Source organism: Chiloscyllium plagiosum, chromosome 17 (genome assembly GCF_004010195.1).
Source record: "Chiloscyllium plagiosum isolate BGI_BamShark_2017 chromosome 17, ASM401019v2, whole genome shotgun sequence".
Taxonomy (NCBI): Eukaryota; Metazoa; Chordata; class Chondrichthyes; order Orectolobiformes; family Hemiscylliidae; genus Chiloscyllium; species Chiloscyllium plagiosum.
In genome coordinates, this window is record NC_057726.1 from 16,346,877 (window position 1) to 16,367,509 (window position 20,633).

Here is a 20,633-nt window from a genome sequence, read left to right on the forward strand (position 1 = left end):
AACAAACAGAAGTACTGATTTAAAACAGTTCTCTTCAATGTTTATACAATTCTGACAAAAGATGAACCTAAAATCTTTACACTCTCCCACACAGCGACAAGTGTTTCTGGCCTTTTTGGTTTCCATAGCAGAGTTCCAGTTCTACAAAATTTTGCTTTTGTCTTATTACTGACAGTTTTTTTTCCATTTGATTCAACTCCTGCACTTAGTTTTTTTTTGTGGCTTGATATTCAATCCAGGATCTTCAAATTTACAAATAAATATATAACTCCAGATTCTTTTAATGCTGAATGATCCAACTTGAAATTAATCTTTGTAGCACATTTAGTAAATAATGTCAAATTTCCATTTCAATTCTTTATTGAGGTTTCATCACAGTCTTAAAAGTGACAGCATTGATGTTAATGTATTACAATTTGGTCTCTGTATCTTCCATATAATTGAGTATCAGTGAAGTACAATGAAACATCTTTAAATTGCCACACTTGAAGTTTACCCATTTGAAAAGATGCTCATTAAAATGGAGGTTGATACTTGGACTTGAGGAACCCATTAATCACAAGGTTATTTTAATTATTAACCTATTCAGGCAGCAAGATACAGGTCCAGCCTGAGAGGAAAAAAACACTACAACATCTTCAAGACAATTCAGCAGGTGGTCATATCTAAGTGCAAATGCAAAAGATGGAATCCATCCCTTGCTGAGTACACAAATGCAAGTAACAATCAAGACGGAGGTTCAAACTCAGGCTTACTAGTGGAGTATTTGCACAACCATCACTTTCATCAAATTTGGATTCAAGGACTGTGTAAGTTAGATACATAGCCATTTACAGAGGGCCATGTTTAACCTGTGCTAGAGCAACTGGAACAGATTCTCCCTATCCTGTGCCTTCTGGTTTCAAATATTTCTGCAAGTCAGCTGTCCTTCAAGTATAAAACAGATTCAGCTTCAGCCAACCCTTCTCGGGCAACCTACTGCATGGTCAAACAACCTTGTGTATTAAAGACTTTTGTAACAAAAGGATCAATAACAAGTTTGAGGGTAGAATTTAGTTATTGAGATAGCACTGTCCTCCCCCACTCCTCCAGCCACCTGGAAAATTAATGTTAGCTTCTGACTCTGCACTTGTCTAATTGGTCCAAGAGGCCAAACACTAGTCAACTGGCCATTATCAAGTGATTGCTGCAAGTAATGCAGAGGCCTTTACCAGGGATCACTCTAGATCCCTGGAGACAGCTGCATTGCTTGGAAAGAGCAATAAAAGAAAGATGGGGCCAGATTCAAGGACAGTGGGTGGCCTTCAGCACCCACAGCACGAATGCCTGATAGCAAGGGATACAACAGACCAATGACTAAGCCAACAGGATTTGCTCCACAGGATGAGAAGAGTGAGATATCCATGCAAGTCCACTGAAACCCTGAACCACCACTGAATCCTTATCAGCTCACTAATGAGACACATTGCTGAGTGTAATTGACAGTACCCTCATTCTCCCACTAAATTAAGGATAGTTTTCTGACACCATCAATCTGCTGCAGAATTAGCAAGCAGACTGACTTCCTAATAGAACGTTGGTATGCGTTACGGGGGAGTGAACACAGCTGCAAGGATGTCTCACTGCAGCTGTACAAGACCTTACTGAGACCATGTGGATTCTGTCTCGGCATCAAAAAGATATACTTGACATAGGAAGTTCAGTGAAGGCACATACTGATTGGTCATTCAAGGTGAGATTGAGTTGACTTGGTGTGTATTCAGCAGAGATAAGGAGGATGAGAGAAGTGGATTGATATGTGTGAAGAGACTAGATATGCAGGATAATGTTCTCCATAACTGGGGTGTAGAACAAGAGGTCATGATCTCTGGATACAGGTAAGTCATTTTGGCCTGAGACAAGGAGAAATTTCTTCAGAGGGTTGTGATTGAGGAATTCTCTACCACAGGAGACACTGGAGGCCAATATGCAAGAATGTATTTAAGATTAAAACAAATGGGTTTCTAGAAACTAAATGCTTCAAGGGGCACAAAGAGAGCTAGAGTGCAATGTTTAATATGATCATCCTAACAGCAGAACAGATTTGCAGGCTAAATGGCCTAAACTTATTCCTTCTTACTATGTTTTAGATGTAGATACTCATGTTCATTCTCCTAACTATCCCATCATCATGTCTACTTCACTGAGCTATATTAGACTCTGCCCATTAAGTTTGGATGGCCTGAGAGGTTTAAGAAAATTGTGGTTATGTATAATTCACTTAGACCAACTCCTAACAAGAAAATAAACTAATTACACTGTCCACAATTTACAAGTGGGAGAAAGTGAGGACTGCAGATGCTGGAGATCAGAACTGAAAAATGTGTTGCTGGAAAAGCGCAGCAGGTCAGGCAGCATCCACGTTTTGGGCATAAGCCCTTCTTCAGGAACAATTTACAAGTACCTAGATACAGAGGCTTTGTACATAAAGACTTGTGAAATAATACTAAATGGAAGTGAAAATAATCATCTCAGTATGTAGTTCAGGAATTATAGCATACAAAAAAATGCATTAATATAGTGCCTTTCACAACAATGGGGCATCCCAAGTCTCTTGACTGATAATTAATAAGCACAGTTACTGCTGCAGAAAAATGCAGCAATTTGCAAGAGGCCTGAAATAACCAGATTAAAAAAATATCATGGGAGTTTGAGAGATAGTTGCTGACAGAAGAGCTTGATTTGTTTTCAAGTGTGAAAAGATTTTTAAATTTAGAAACAGCAACCCCAGGGATGGAGGAAGATCAGGATTCTAACAAAATGCTGCTGCTAAAGTACACTACTGATACAACACTTCAAATTGTCAGGTAAGGTGGTGGAGATCTGTGGAGTGTTGTGAACAAATTCGGGAGCTACCACAGCACTACAATAGAAATTAAGAGTTCAACTGCATGAGGTGACTGCAGAGCAAGGCTTATGTCCATTGTCCTGCCAGGGTTTGATACAGCAGAGTTAGACACTGTCATAGGCAAGTAGGATTAAATTTGGTTGCTCCTGTAAAGAACACCACCAGCACAAAACTAATTCAGGTGAATGCTGCACTTGTTTTAAAGGGCTAATTCTTTGGAAATAAAAATCAGTAGAGCGATCTTATCCAAAAGAACAATGATCAACTCAAATTTGAAATAAAAACCGTGCCAGAAACATAGGTCACTCAACACCAAAAAGGAAAAGACAAGCGACACAGTTAACATCAAAATTCGTCCCCACAACCTCAAAGGAGTGCAACTGAAGCTGTGCATCTGGATGGTGTTCTGTGAACACTCATAACAAAATTCAATCATGCAAATCTATCATGGATACACCAACAAGCTACGTGTCTCAATATGCTTTCAACAACAACAAAAGCAAATCCAACTACCCAGCAACTTGCCATGATGGACCATTTTCAGAAATGGGTAGGCTCCCATCCTGAGAAAATTTAATCAATCTCCAATCCATTGCTACCAGGCAGGCTCTGAATTCCAAAGGAGCAACCGTTCCCACAACCGAGAACTTAAAACATCTTTTCTAATATCACAACCAGCAACTTTACAAACATTGATTGGAGTTACAATGCCTGACGTATAGGCAGCAGGAATACATTAGTACTCAGATGTGCTGTAATCAGATAGGAACCCTATTTAGTATGCTCCACTTAGTAGCCTAGGAAAATTTGCAGGATTATTTTTGCATTTTTACAATCAAATGTTTGAAAGTAGTTGGTCACAAGGCTAAAGGCAGCTCAACTGCTGGCAGCCCTGCTTAATGAAAAGGTTGCAGGCAGTGATTTTAAAAATGCAAATAACGTACATGCAATGTCCTTTAGTTTTAAATTGTTTTAAATGAACAGCAGAGTGGCGTCTGTTTCCATTATTCATTTCCCACGCTGCCACAGAAACAGAAATGCAAGTTCAATTCTGAAGACTTGGAACATTCCATGCATTTACTTATAAAAAAAAATTTGGAGAACAGAGAATTTGAAAAAGGGCATGAGCTCAAAGTCAACATAAATATACATGCCATGTACTGATGCTTGGATTTGATATTATTCTTTCTGTACTGTTCAGAAAGTACTACAAATCTGTGATTAAGAATCAAACATGGGCCAGAGTTGTAAAACCCAGAAGTGACCTTAAGAACAAATGGGACAGTTAAACAAAAAGCTCAAGCTTATACAATGGATTATGGGAGGGTATCAAACTGCATAAGAATTGTAGTAAGCACTTTAAATTAAATTCAACTCTTCAAATAATAATTTGTACCATTTAGCTTATTACTCGGTGATACAGTATTAACCGTTGGAGATGGGGAACAAAAAGAGAAAACTAGATTTTGAAAGCTGTCACCCCTGCACTCCAAATGACCAGAATAATGTGAAGCTACCAAAATAATTACAGAATAAAACCAACTCAAAACAATGTTAAATCAATCCTGTACCATGGGATTTGTTCAACATAAAAATAATGTACAAGTCAGTTGCTCAGATGACAAGTAACATACAGGTACAGCAATCTACATTACGCTGGTTGGTAAATAAAGCTGATGTTGAAATATGAAAATCATCTCTCATGGATGAAACTTATAGTACATTTTAAACTAAACCCGCATAGATGTTTTATTATAAAATGGTTTCATTCATGGAGCTTTAAATAAAAATGTTAACGTTTTTACAACACAAAGGATAGGACTCTTATTCATACAGATGTCTAATGGTTGTGCAGCCAGTGACTTGCAATGTTGAGTGCAATTTCAAGAATTCAAAGTTCAGACTTTGGTGCTGTTATATCTAGGATTTCAGTTACAAATTTAAAAAAAATGTAACTGTACTAAATATTTTGCAAATGTGAAAACATTTGAGTCTCTGATTTATATAATATTTCACAAAGTTAGAACTTTCCAAAATGTTTCACACCTAGTGAAGTACTTTAAGTAGTTACTGTATTAAATTCAAATCACATTAATTTTGCAGTTAATTTATTGCAACATACACCATTGCACTTTGGTACAAAATGGAATTGAATCCACGACTTATTCAATCTTGAGTACCTGTGTCTAGGTATGAGTTTTTTCCATTTCATACAAGCTTAAGCTGCATGGCAAAAATAATGCCATTATTTTAGTGAGAAAAAATTAGTGGATATCTTTTCCTGTTATCACCCCACCAATTTATTTGCAAATTAGAGTCAAATCTCAAATTGGGGCTGAATCACATTAGCAACTACAGTAATAAAATTAATCAAAGAAACATGCTGCAGGATATTCAGACAAGAAGTTTAAACTTTCATTTAATCAAATATTCTAAAAGTATTTCATTTTAAACAGACAAAAATGTTGAGGGTGCAAATGTTAAAAAAATTACACACAATTCACTTGTCTCCTTTTGAAATACCCAAAGTTTGATTTATGACTGAAACTATTAACTAAAATATGTTATTTCATCACAAACTTATTGTCCTGTTGTGAATACCAAGAGATCTATGGCTCAATTATTAGAAGGCATAAATCTTCTCTCAGCACAGTACGCTGGTATGCTTATTGTTTCCGTTCTTTAGTGAATTAGTACTCATCAGGTTTCACATTCATTAAGGGTCACCCTTTGCAGTCAAAAGCAGCTGCAGGTCCCTAGCTACCAAAAAATGCCCTAGAACATTCTTAGAAAGCTGTCTCAGCAAAGGTGAAGAATAGATTTGTTGATCTCTGGGTTTGTCCAGTCATTCCTGAGATCATCCATGTGGTTATCAAAATCCACTAAGGAGTCATAGGATTTACCATCCAGGAGACAGTTCATGATTCGCTGCACCTCTGACCAATCTTCACAAAAATCACTGCAAAAGAAACAAAAATCAACTAAATGCACACAAACATGACAAAAATGCATAGTTCATTCCAGGTGGTATCAACTAGTGATGGGGAACATGTCCTTACAATCCTATTATCCCTAAAGAAGGTGCTTCCCTCTTCCCCACCAAGTCTTAGAGAGTCAAAATTCAGACTAAAAAGTGTACAAGGACTAACCAATGTCTTTTCTTTTCTTCAAATGTGGAAGAAAATACCTTTTATTGAAAGAAAGATGTACTCAAAATAAAGAACTCAAAACACCAGTTAAAAAACCCATAGAATTTTTAAATCGTTGAAGACCAATAGTGGTTTATGACATCTGACAAATGTGTTTTCAGGATCCAACTGTCAGATTCGACTAAACTAAAAATATTGCCTCCTGCTTCTTTCAAGCCATGAAAAATATTTTTAGATTAAAAAAAATCTGTTTACCTTCAACTACTTTCTATTAAAAAAAACACATGCTAAACGTTAGCTTCTCCACTTATTCTCATCTTAGACATTTTATTTCCCAACTTAGAAATATCTACCACATGAAGGTCAGTGTTTAATACTTTACTTGTTACTTACTTCAAACAGTATATCCTATTTACTTGCCAAAAAAAATGTATTCCTACAGAAACCATATCACAAGCTTATTTCTGTAAACGATTGAAATGAGCAAAGATTTCTCCATATAGTCTTGCAATTACTTCTATGAAACTAAAAATATAGTTTTGCATGTGGTAAATTAAGATTAGGACATGGCTAGAAGTTTAATATTAATGTATGACCAAATGCACCTTTCACTGTTATTGAGCAGAGTTAAGTTCTTTTTAAAATAAAACATAGAACTTCCATATAAATGAAGGCACAAGAATAGTAAATTCAGAGGCCCTCCAAGGTAAATCTCTTCAGTTCAGAAACTTATTGTTTGGAAAGATCAGTTCCGTGGAAATTGAGTGTGCCCATAGCATTGTTTTAGTACAGTACTTTGGTCACAGAAATATGAAAGATTTTTGTACTTGGATCAGTAAAATAAATTTTCTTTATCAAAAAGTAAACAGTGGATGCTGGACATCTGATACAAAACAGAAATGGTTGGAAATAGTTAGTCATCAGATTAGATAATATTTGTGAAGGAAGATGCAGTTAACAATTCAGGTATGTGATCCTTTATTAGAAGCTGGAAAAGTAGAGATGTAACATATTTTAAAGTATGGGTGTAACGAGGAGAAAAAGGTCAGTCAGTGATTGGGTGGAAGACAGAAGAGATGGTTCTCTAGTCCTAAAGGGATTGGAGACTGTGAAGAAAACCAAAAAAAAAAAGTGCTTATTACTAGCCTGTTGCTGGCTGAATGCAAGAAAAACCAAAGGAAGTGGGAAGATGATGTCTGAAATTGCTGAATGCTACATTCCAGCCTCCGCACAGACCCCTGGCCTAGAGATGATTCAGGAGCAGACTGCCAGGTGGAACGACTTATTTTGAACACTTTCATTCTCTAATTTACTTCTTTGATTTTGTACTTTTGTACCTAGGAATGCTGTGAAGGTCTACAATGCTGGGCTTTTCATTGCTTTATTTTTCAAATTTTTCCCTAAGAATTTGTACTTCAGAATCTTTATCTAGGTACATTTATACTAATATGGTGCTGCAAGTGACAACTTGTAAATTGGTCACTGTACTCAGCAGAATTATAAGCATGGAAACAGACCCTTTGGTCCAACTCGTCCATGCTGACCAGATAGCCTAAACTACTCTAGTCCTATTTGCCATCTCTTGGCCCATATCCCTCAACCCCTCCTATTTATATACCCATCCCGATGCCTTTTAAATGCTGCAATTGAACCAGCCTCCACCACTTCCTCTGGCAGATCATTCCACACACGCACCACACTCTGCATGAAAAAGTTATCCATTTGTTCTTTTATATCTTTCCCCTCTCACCCTAAACTTATGCCCTCTAGTTCTGGACTCCCCCACCCCAGGGAAAAGACTTTGTTTATTTATCCTATCCATGCCCCTCATGATTTTATAAACCTTGATAAAGTCATCCCTCAGCCTCTGACACTCCAGGGACAATGGCCCCAGCCTATTCAGCCTCTCCCTGCAGCTCAAATCCTCTGATGCTGGCAACATCCTTGTAAATCTTTTCTGAACCCTTTCAGGTTTGACAATATCCTTCCAATAGCCATGTGAATACATGCAACAATAAAGCTAATTCTAATACTAAGAGCACAATGGAAAATCAAAATGCCTAAAACCTCAAGGTCACATTTGCAGAGCTAATGGAGGCATTTTGCAGAGTGGAATGGCTTGTTTGTGTCTTTTACATTTGTTTTAGTCCCAATCAGCAGCACATCTGCTCCAGGTACACCTTTTATGCTTTGGTACCCTAACACCTTTGGCCCTGGAAGGCTAGCTTTTCTGTCATTGAATCTCTCCCATCTTTTATCCTTGCGCTACCCATTCCTTGCTCAACATATACAACTTTGCCCAATTCTAAAAGATCAAAGACTTGAAATGTTAAGTTAATTTTTCCATTGGTGCTGCAAAACCCGAGCATTTTCAGGACTTTTGTTGTTATTTTAACCAATTTTTGTGTTATGTAACATTTAATCACTTAGGTAAATATTTAGACATTCAGTGCTTTCCAGTTTCCCTCTTTGTGGTTAGGGCATTCTATAATCCAGAAAATTCAAAGAAAAATTACTTGGTCCCTAGAATTCAGAACAGGAGCAGATGCATATATGTTTTTTTTAAAGATGTAGGCACTGACTTATTCAAGTTAAAAGCAAACATTCTCGTTAGCAAATTCTGCATCATAGTTTTACATTATTTGATGATCAATTTCTAATGTGTTACTTTAAAGCAGGCCATTCCCCTGATATGTACAACAGCCTCTTCTGCAGAGTGCACAAGGATACATTCTAGATGTGCTTAATCTGTGTAAACTATTCACATCTATACTATTAGCATCCATTTTTAAAGGACTAGAAAGAGAGCTTGCAGTTAAACGAGCTCCTTTCACATCCTCAGATATCCTAACTTTATCACAGTACTTAAAAACTGAAATATGTTGAAAAAATTGGCAGCTGATTTGCACATAAAGATCCCACAAACAGCAATGACAAAAATCACATACTTAACTGTGTTTAAGTCATATTAATGAAGATATAAATGGGGCCAGCACACTGGCTGAATTCCCATGTTCTCCAAAGAATGCCAGGTACAAACCTATTTGAGGGGACAGTATATCTTTCAGTCTTATTGGACAGTGCAATGCTCCATCAGATTTTTTGCTCCACTCTATAGAGTAGGACTTCATTTAAATCACTTTGATTCAAAGAGTGCTCTCACTAAGCCATTGCTGATGAAACCAAACAAGAAATCAACCATCTGTAACACTACATTGCACAACACAAGTTCAATACCCTTGTCTGTTTCACTGGAGTAAAAACTCACATGTTAGGGTCTTTGCATCGCCATTTATTTTCATGGTGTTCATATACTACAATTGATTGTTCTTCACACTCCATAGTAAATTTGTGATTGTCCACCTATTTAAAAAAGGACAAGACTTAGCACTAGAAGTCAAATATTACAAACAACCCTGTAGATTAATACCTGAAATGGATGAAAACTTAGTTTTCCCTTCTCTTAAATCAACTCTGACTAGTGAAAGTGCTCAGACTTGCTCAACTACAAGTACTGGCAGTGATCCAATACCCTGCCCCAGTGCCCATGAAGATCTGCCAGAGTGAAAATGAAATCCAGAAGTTGGTTTCAAATATGATCAAGTTCAAAAGCAGAATTTGTACAGGGCCCTGAGACCACACCTGGAGTACTATGTGCAGTTTTAGTCTCCAAATTTGAGGAAGGACATTCTGGCTATTGAGGTTCACGAGGTCAATTCCCGGAATGGCGGGACTATCATATGTTGAAAGATTGGAGTGACTGGGCTTGTATACACTTGAGTTTAGAAGGATGAGAGGGGATTTGATTGAAACGTATAAGATTATTAAAGGATTGGACACACTGGAGGCAGGAAGCATGTTTCTGCTGATGGGTGAGTCCAGAACCAGAGGACACAGTTTAAAATTAAGGGGAAGGCCATTTAGGACAGAGTTGAGGAGAAACTTCTTTACCCAGAGAGTGGTGGATATATGGAATGCTCTGCTCCAGAAGGCAGTGGAGGTCAAGTCTCTGGTTACTTTCAAGAAAGAGATGGATACAGCCCTTAAAGATAGTGGAATTAAGGATTATGGGGATAAGACAGGAACAGAATACTGATTGTGGATGATCAGCCATGATCATAATGAATGGTGGTACAGGCTCAAAGGGCTGAATGGCCTACTCCTGCACCTATTATCTATTTCAATCCATATTTGAACGTTTTCCAAAGACCAGTATCCCAAAGCTAACATTTCAGTAACTGTCTTGAAAGTCAACACACTGAATTAACACTTCTTCCTCTGCAACTTAAGCAGCAAGATACACGAGAAATCGCACAATACTGTACCATGATTAGGGCAGCATCACTGAAGTTTTCTGCAATCCGAGAGGCAACCCTTTCAGCAACCTGGTTTGGGCTGCAAAAACAAATGGAAATTACAACAAAACTATCAGCCTGACACATGCTGCAGGTTTTTCAAAACTGAGGTCAGAAATGTACAAGACATCACTGTTGGGGCAAAATAAAACTCATTGGCACTACTGAATACTCATGACAATTATTCTAAAATACAAACTTATAACAATGCAATTATTCTCATTTCACATTGAATTGATTTAACCAGAGTAAATGGCCAAGGATGCAGTCAGGTCTCAAGACTGTGGATCTGTACCTATTAGAAGTATTTCACAATAAGATCCTCAGAGGAGACAATGGTTTGAAGCACAGTCCCCAGGAGGGAAGATCAACAAACTGTGAAAACACTGCAACATCAATGCAAACACAAATTAAGCCATCAAAATGTATAACTCAAAACCAGTGTGACTATTTTATTACTCCCCCCACCCAAATTTTAGATCAACAGTATCCCTACACATATTCTTTGTGAGCAGCCTGTGCAGGTGGTGTACACAGGCATAATACTGAACTTTACATCCGAAAACAGGTAAAAGACTAAAGTATTTAAATTGATAACAAAAGCACAATACTTAGATTAATGTTGCCGAAGCAAATGAAGCAGTGGTTTTCGTTGTGGGATCAAGTCTTCAGAATCAAAACATCTGACACAAAACATGAAATGTAGGGTGTCATGCTGGGATCTATTCAAGTATTTCTTACTTTCCATTAAGACTCATTTCAAGACAGTAATATTTCAGCATGTCAAACATTTAAAAACACAATCATGAGTTCTGGGAGAATTGTAATCATGAGACCACATACGCAAAGACTTGCAGGTAAAATAAACCCAAATAATTAGGGTCCTAAATCAGAAATAGAAGATAGAAAATAATGGTGTGAACACAGGTCTGTAGCTGGCAATCTGGTTGATACATTCAACAGAAACAGAGGAAAGAGATTTAAAATCACAAGATTTGACTACGAGAACATGAAAGGATTGGCTTTGCACTTTATTCTACTTTTTTAAAAAGCTCATGACAGAAACACATCAGTTGGTCTCAAGCCTTTGACAACATCATCGAGCAAACAATCGAGAATCCGTTCAGTGATTGTTAAATAATAGTCACAGAATCAGACTCCTTTAGAATATTAAAAAACTAGGCTCAGTTTACGAACACAAAAACTCAATGCTTAGATCACACATTAAGTGCGTTTTCCTCTGGTTCAGCATAATTACAAAATTCCCCATAACAAGCCTCTTTTATATAAAAAAAAGTGTTGGGCATTTGCCTGTCAGAACAAGCAAAGGCTGTACACGGAACTGTCAGAAACACTGACAAAGCTTGGGAAATCTTTAATCCGTCCCAAGTCCCTATCTTGCAGAGCACTGCCTATTAACAATGCCAGCAGATGCCTATTACTTTTGTAACCTCTCCACTTCACTGCTTCCTGCTAATTGCTAGCACCCAGCCCAGAAATCATTCCTGTTTTATCACTCAATATGTAGTAATTACAGGTACTACAAAGTGTGAACTGTGGCACAGTTGCACAAACCTTCCTAAAGTGTCTCCAACTCAAAACAAAAAGAAAGGCACAAACAATGACTCAAGAGGTGCATTCATGGACCTTTGGGTGCTGAGCCCATGGGATATAGTTTTTTTTTAAATATTGAGCTTGTGAATCATCTTACACCCCCCCCCCCCCCCCCCCGGCTCTCTTGGGTACATAATCCAATAACAAACAGGAAGCCAAGCCAAGCATGTTGTTTTTGTACATTTCAGGCGCATTAATGACTGAATCTCATTCACAGGAATTGATCAACCATCCTCCCTAATCAAAGAGGGTAACAGGCAGAGAAATGTGAAAATTTGATAACATTTTAGTTAAAAGCTAAGCTTAAGACTTTTAAAACTTGTTGGTACAATATAGCTCATTCCACATCCCATCAAAACATTTACACACCTGGTGTCCTTCATACGCTCATTTGCCTGGTAATATCCTGCTATTATGTAGTTATTCTCTTTGCACCAAGAGTCAACCTGAAAGCAAAATGAATAAAAGAAATTTAGAAAATAGCTTTCTGTAGAGTACCAGCAGTTATGAGAGAAAAAAATTATGGTATTTTATTTCATGCATTATATTTCACAACTCTTTGGCTCTCCAATTTCCAGAGAAAATCCTACAAAATCTTGAGACTTTTAAGTAGAGACTGGATTGAGTTGGCAAGGGCAAGCATACATACAACATGAACAGATAAGCAGAGAAACATTGCTGTTTCGCAATATTTGAGGGGTGGAGATGGGATTGCAGAAGAGAAATGGAAGAAATGGATAGGGTGACCCAACAATCTCAAAAGCAACACAGGGATAGCTGAGAAGAGACTGAAAAGCAGTGACGGTTCCACAGGATCAAATGTTACTTTGGCTGTTGCAAACTTAGCACTATGACCAGTGCAGAAATCAGGTGGGAAAGGACTGAATGTGAAGTGATGGAGGAGTGCTAATTCTGTGATTGAGGCAAACGCTTGCTTTGATCCTGGAAAATGAAGGAAGGTCAGGGATTGAGCAGCACTCTATGGTCTAAAGAATATGAAGGGCAATGTAACAAAGGTGCATAGAAGCAATTAAAGACAGATCAGCCACAATATATGAATGGCAGAAATGACTCCAGGGACTGAATGATATTATGCTGCTCTTTTTCTTCTAAAAATGGCAAAGGACTAAACTGGAGGTAGAGTGAAAACATGCACAACATTTGGGGGATAGGATAGCTGCCTTCCAAGGCAAAAAGTGTTGTCAGTGAATGGAGGCACTATTCAATAACAAACCTGGGCAATTATGGATTGTGATCATCTTGACAAATTTCAGAAGGCAAAATCAAGGAGGCAACTGTGTAGAGTAGGAAAAGGGTTATGAAAGAGGAAATGGAGTGAAGAAAGTTGTGTTCTGTCAAGAATGAAAAGTTATTTAGCACAAGCTATTTACTGATTGACAGTAGGAAGGTTTAGATGAAACTATGGACCTGAACAGTTTAGGAGGATCCTAAAGGAGAGAAGGATTGTGTGTTACATCTGAACATGACTTAGCTGGAGTAGCAGAAACATTAGCGCTGATGTGCAAACATGGCAAGTATTTTCAAGTATCTAGCTAGGTTTACACGAGTCATTAAAAAAAACTAACGGAAGACACAGGATAGAGCACATTGCAAGAGACCACACTTAAGGGGCTGTCTGAAAAGGTGGAGTTATCAGGGAGGTTAAACAGCTGTAATAAAAACATGTTATTGTCATAATGTTTGAGAGAATGACATCTAATATGCTTTACCGTTTGTCAGTATGACACCCTCTCTAACCCCAATTCATTACCCAGTTTCCATGTGATAAATAGAAAGAATGATTAGAAGAACCCGAGTCCCAGCATCTGCAGCTTATGCCAATTCTCATCCAAAGAAACTTGCCTAACTTTATCAGTTATTTTAAGAAAAGGTACTTGCCCCAACAACTTTACTCAGCAATATATTCCTTGAAGCAGATCTTTTCTGCCACCACCCTGCCATCCATCCATCCCCCCCCCAACAAACCTACCTAAGTAAACCAATTCTCACCTTAGTAATTGGCTCTTGATTTCAGTTTATTCATTTGAAAATCTTGAATCATATCCCAACCTCTGCTTCACTAAGAAATCCAAAACAGTGAACATGTTTTCTCTCAGTTCCATTATACATTAGTTCTTCATGGTACTTTGCCCAGTTAAGTCACATCATTCTTAGGAAAGTGAGTACCAGACTTGTACAGAATTCAAAGGCCTTGGCATTGTTCAATTGAGGATGGTTTGGATCTACATTGTCTTTTGCAATTTAACATGAATTTAGGGCGGCACGGTGGTTAGCACTGCTGCCTCACAGTGCCAGAGACCTGGATTCAATTCCCGCCTCAGGCGACTGACTGTGTGGAGTTTGCACAATCCCCCCGTGTCTGCGTGGGTTTCCTCCGGGTGCTCCGGTTTCCTCCACAGTCCAAAGATGTGCAGCTCAGATGAATTGGCCATGCTAAATTGCCCGTAGTGTTAGATAAGGGGTAAATGTAGGGGTATGGGTGGGTTGCGCTTCGGTGGGGCAGTGTGGACTTGTTGGGCCGAAGGGCCTGTTTCCACACTGTAATGTAATGTAATCTAATAGAGTTATTGGCTTAAAGAGGAGATGCTTATCTCATTTCACCAGTCAATAATTTCCCTGTTCACCCTGTATTTCTTTGGCTGTCCTGTATTCCCAAAATATAAAAACATGGTTATCTGCATTAAAATTGCACATAGAAAATTTCTGCCCACATCCCTATTCGATCTAAATTCATCATCGCTGGTTAAGTCAATTGAGCTCAGCTCACTGTGGGACTGCACTTTATACATCCTTCCATTCAGAATAATTCCCAGTTACATGTACCAACATACACGAATGACAGGCAGTAAGAGCAGGAGAAATTCCTAGTCAGTCATGCTATAGCTCCCAGCTGCAACATGTGAAAGTGCCTACATCTACTTCCCTCCAGAGGGATCTGTGAAAGCACTACAACACAAACCCAATGCTTCCCCCCCACCTACCCCAACTCAGTCAGCCAATCTAGTGGGGGGCCGTCAATATCAATTCCATTTATATCCTGGACTAGACTTCTCATGAGACACCTTATCGCAACAAAGTCTGTCCATCATCTTAAAAGACACAAGGTTAGAGTGTGATAGAATATTCTTAATTACCTGAGGAGCAAAGCTTCAAGCAGCTTGACTACATCCTGGTCAAAGCAACCAGTTTGACTGGGAGCTCATATACCAACTTCAATATGCAATCCCCTCAAAGTGGCAGCAGAGTGCATCATTTCTAAATATGAGCAGCAATAATTCAAGGTTCCTCAAACAGCATTTTCCAAACCCATGACCTCAACCAGGAGGTGGCGGCAGGTACACAAGACTACCACCACCTACCTGCAAGTTCTCTTCCAAGCTACATACCATCCTGACTTGGAAGTATACCACTGTCGCGGAGTCAAAATTCTGGAACTTCCTATTCAACAGCACTGAGGGTGCCTCCCATCATCAGTGGTTCAGAAAGTAGCTTACCACTGCCTTCTTTGGGACAATTACGGATATACACAGATACTGACCTAGCCAGGGATGCACTCATCCAAAGAACAAGAAAAAAAATCCTGGATTTCAAAAGTGAAGCATTCTTCGCGATAGTCTCCATATGCAATAAGACACTATACAAAGAAGATCTGTATCAGTCCTGCCTAAATGGAGTGTTGGGTCTTTAAGATTAATCAGCACTGATAGCAATACTTTAGAACATTTTACAACATGCATTTACAACACTTGGCAAAAGTTTTCAAAGCATTTTATAAAATAAAAAAAGGAGCATGGATGCCTAACCACAGGACAGATTTGAAGAGAGTGTGGTGCTGAAAAAGCACAGCTGGTCAGGTAGCATCAGAGGAGCAGGAGAGTCGACATTTCAGACATAAGCTCTTCATTAGGAATGAAGCTTTTCTAGCACCACTCTTCGACTCTGATCTCCAGTATCTGCAGTCCTCACTTTCTCCACAGGACAGATTTGATAAAGTGATCAAGGCAAGACTGATAAAGGAAACTAGTCGTGTTGGAAAAAGTTCTCCGATTCATTGTAAACATAAGAGATTTAGAGGGAATTCCATAAAATTTGAAGACTCCGACAAAAGCATTAAATGTCTGCCTTCAGAAACCAGGGTGAAAGGAGGAGGGAGAAGATACTCAGGTGGCAACAGCCCTGGAAGAGGGGGACTCAGTCCACGATGTCTAGTTGGAGAACAGTATTTAGGTAAGGGGGGAGGGGGGCGTCAAGCAATAATGATATTTTAAGAGTGATAGAAATAGCATTTTGAGCAACAGAATACCAATATAGATTGTCATATGGAGCTTAATATGGAACAAAATGGAGATCTGGGCAACTAGCAAGAAGAGGAGAACCCAGTATTAGGGTGTTACTACACATGACAACTGATGGAACGCGTGGGACGGCGGGGATAGGGGAAGAAAACAACTGATATGGTCAAATGAAATATGTGGAAACACATGAATTTGCAGCTGGAGATGATACAGGGGCTAAAGCTCAGCTCTGAATCACATTTGACGAGCACCAAAATGAAACCTGGATGTGGTGGTAAGCAGTAAATGAAGATCACTTGGTTTTTCCATCCATCCTCTGACTGGGTTTTGTTAACTGCAACTTGCAAGAGTTAGAAACCGGATACAGTTTACTGCCCTCTACAGGAAATCTGGGGAACTGATTGTCATCAGATCTCAACCAAATCAAATTGAACAAACTGAGATTATGCAGTATCTGAACCATCTATACCTAGAATGTTTAATTCAATGTCAATGCGCTTAAAAATAACTGAAAAGAGAAGTGGAAAGGAAGATGTGATTAAGAAAGTTAGAGGAAATGTCCAATAATTGAAGGTGGAGGAATAAGACTCCACATTTTCAACATTAGAGAAGTTGCTCAGGAGTAGAGGAGACCTATCATGCTGGTAAAAATCCATTTATCTTTAAAAGTGCCTACTTATCACAAAATGCGAGGTGTTGCATTTTAGTAAGGCAAATCAAGGTAGGACTTATACACTTAATGGTCGGGTGCTGAGGAGCATTGCCTTCCTTGGGGACTGCATGTTCATAGATCCTTGAAGGTGGAGTCATAGGTAGACAGGGGAGTGATGGAGGCATTTGGTACACTTGCCTTTATTGGTCAGTGGTGCTGGAATCCAGCACCACTGATCCAGAATCTGGTTTCCAGCATCTGCAGTCATTGTTTTTACCTCCTTTATTGGTCAGTACTGAGTATAGGAGTTGGGAGGTCCTGCTGTGGGTGTATAGAATAGCTTAGGCCGCTCTTGGAATAATGCGTTCAATTCTGGTTTCCCTGCTATAGGAAAGATGTTGTTAAACTTGAATGGGTGCAGAAAAGCTTGGGAGGATGATGCTGGGATGGAGGGTTTGAGTTAATAGGGAGAGGCTAAATAGAGCTGGGTCTATTTTCTCTGGAGCATCGGAGGCGGAGGAGTGACCTTACAGAGGTTTATAAAATCATGAAGGGCATGGATAGATGGACAGTCAAGTTTTTTTTTCCACCAGGACAGGGGAGTCCAAAACTCGAGTTTAAGATTAGAGGGGAAAGATATAAAAAGGGACGTAAGGGGCAACCTTTCACACAGAGTGGTGTGTGTATGGAATGAGCTGCTAGGGAAAGTGGAGAAGGCTGGTACAATTACAACATTTAAAAGACATCTGGATGGGTATGTGAATAGGGAGGGTTTAGAAGAATATGGATCAAATGATGGCAAATGGGGCTATATTAATTTAGGACAGTATGGACAAGTTGGATCAAAGGGTCTGTTACATGCTATTCAACTCTGACTTTAAGGTATCAGTGCAGCAAGCATTAAGCAAGAGTGGCCCTAATTTCAGCCCAACATCCAGACTTCTGCATTTAATTGAGAATGTCTGAAGAATCAAATTCACTGCTCAGATGACTCCTTAAATTTGAGTTTTGACAGCCACCATTTTATCCTTAGCCAGAAATCTAAATGGATTGCTTTGGTCATCCTTGTGATCATCTGAAGGAGATAGAGACTCATCCAAGACTTAATCCTTAAGTGATTATTTTCAAATGGAATTGAAAAGCAAATTAGAACTGGTTGTCAGCAGTAAGTGGAACCAATGTCATGTTTGCTGGTGACACTACCAACTAGGAGGAGAAAGTAAGGGCTGCAGATGCTGGAGATCAGAGCTGAAAATGTGTTGCTGGAAAAGCGCAGCAGCTCAGGCAGCATCCAAGGAACAGGCGAATCGACGTTTCGGGCATAAGCCCTTTTTCAGGACACTACCAACTAGTAATGAGACAAATGAGGTACAGAAATGTTAGTTATGAATCTATAAATTATATGTGGGGAAGGCCATTCAGCTCCAGCGTTCAATATGATCATTGCTAATCTGATTATAACTTCAAATCTGCATTCTTCCCTATCCCTGATAAGCAAGGACAGGAACAGTTAACAAGGATTGAATGCACCTCTGACTTTAAAATATTCAAGAACTCTCTTCCTAAACATCACTTGGAAGCAGAATTTCAAAGACTCTCAATCCTCAAAAAACAAAAACATCCCATTTCTGTTTTATCGGAGTGACCCCTAGTTTTAGATTCTCCTGCAAGAGGAAATACCCTCTTCACATCTAAGAGGACCAATCAGCAAAAGGTAGTTATTTTTCAGATCCACAGAGAGCCCAAGTTACTACAGTAACAAACGAAAACAGAAATTGCTTGAGAAACTCAGTATGTTTGGTGCATCTGTAAAAAGTTTTATGTCCAGTGATCTTTCTTTCATATGACCCTTCATTGTTCTGAAGGAGGGTTTCAAGACTCAAGGTTAACTACTTTCTCTTTACAGATGCTACTATACAGGCTGAGTTTCTCCAGCAATTTGTTTTTGTTTATTTCAGATTTCAGCACATGCAATTGTTTGGTTTTACGACAGTAATGTAATTTTTTGTGCATGTCGTAAACTAGAGTTACAAATAATGACAACAGAGATGCCAACACTTCTTTCCATCAGATGCCTGACGAGGAAACCTGCCTGCTCAAACTGACCATTTGAATCTGTAGGTTGATAAGCTGTTTGGCAGCTTTATGTAAAAACATGCTGTGACCGAAGTCCAAGTCACTGAAGTTTCAGGCTGAGAGGCAGATTCAGTACATACTGAATCAAGAACTCCAGGTGTCATTCTAAACAATGTGAAAGAAATCAAAAATACATCAACTAAGCACAAACTACTTCTCTAGAAACAGTATGGAATTGCAAAGACCTGTATTTAGGTAGGATGCGATTACATCCTCCACCAGCACTTAGACACATCACATACAGCAAATCAAAGAGATTCCAACTTGGAAACATTTACACATGAAATTCTAGTGATGACACTGGTGTGCGGATGTTTACAGGTTTATGGAAAATGCTGGAAATCCAGAACAGGTGAGGCGAAGATAGGTTAACATTTTGAACGGGGAGGAGAGGGAAAAAAAAAGTGGCATTTCCGAGTACAAAAAAAAGAAAGCCTCTCCTTCCTCTCGACCCCCTCTCATACAGGTACTCCAGACTCTGGCAGCAACGTCCCTTTGGCACAACATGAGCCAAAAGAGGTTAGCCGAGGACTCCGATGCTGCCAGGCCTGCTGCTGGGGGGAGGGGGGAAAAGACAGTTCCCAGCAGCTTCCCTCTGACCGCGCTGCTCTTCTCTTACCAGAGTCAGGGCCACCTCCAGCATGGGTGCGAGGGCCAGGGTGCCATGGAAGAGGGGGACGCAGTCCACGAAGAGGACGGGCTGGCCGTCCTTCCTCTTGTGCTTCTCGGCCACCAGGATGCCGTTGACGGCGCAGTGCGGGTACTTGGCGGCGTGCAGCAGCATCTTGCAGTAGGCCTGGGTGGTGAGTCTGAACAAGGTCATGGCCGCGGGTGGGATGGGGTGAGGTGGGGGTGGGGAGGGGGGGCTAGTGGGACTGACGACGCCGCCGCCCTCTCTCCTTCCCTCAGGCCCGGCCTCAGCAAGCCTCCTCGAGTTGCTCGATCGCCTGTTAACGCACGGTCATCGCCCGCCTGCTCCCTTCCTTTCTCTCTCTCCCTCGGGTTGGGTGCGGTGGCGGGGGCGGGGGGGGACACGGCCTCTCACATTCTCCCCCGATCTCGGATACCCGAATCCCCGCCGCACGCTCTGAAGGCAGCACCAGCGCCACTCACCAGGCCCCGGCGCCCATTCACCGGCAACCGCCGTAAACTGTCAAAGAAAAAGTCGCAAAGTCTACAGTCGCGGCCGTGACAGTTTGAGGGCGGGGCTTCTGTTATGGACCAATAGTAGCGAGGTATCTAGTTTTAATGACCAATAGGAGTAATGAAACAATACTATCTAGACCAATAGGATTATAGGTCTATATTTATTGACCAATAGAGTCGAGGGACCTGCCTCTAAGCACCAATAGGAACAAAGAAACTATTTCCTATTGACCAATCGGATTGTCGCGAGATATATATATATATATATATAGATATGATCCAATAGTGTTGGGGCCTATTTCTAAGGACCAATAGTATCAAAGGAACTATTTGCTATGGACCAATAGGATTGCGGGGTCTGTTTTTATGCAACACTAA

The 20,633-nt window shown here is 39.8% G+C and overlaps 1 protein-coding gene across 1 annotated transcript; it reads right to left on the minus strand.

Annotated features, from left to right (window-relative positions):
* Nucleotides 1-342: 342 nt before the first annotated feature.
* emc8 (ER membrane protein complex subunit 8) lies at nt 343-20,305 on the minus strand. Its single transcript, XM_043706606.1, has 5 exons — nt 19,729-20,305; nt 12,375-12,451; nt 10,362-10,431; nt 9,305-9,399; nt 343-5,846 (listed from the first exon to the last, which is right to left on the minus strand). Exons 1-5 carry the CDS (start codon nt 19,930-19,932, stop codon nt 5,687-5,689), a joined length of 606 nt encoding a protein of 201 aa, XP_043562541.1. The 5' UTR covers nt 19,933-20,305; the 3' UTR covers nt 343-5,686.
* Nucleotides 20,306-20,633: the final 328 nt, after the last annotated feature.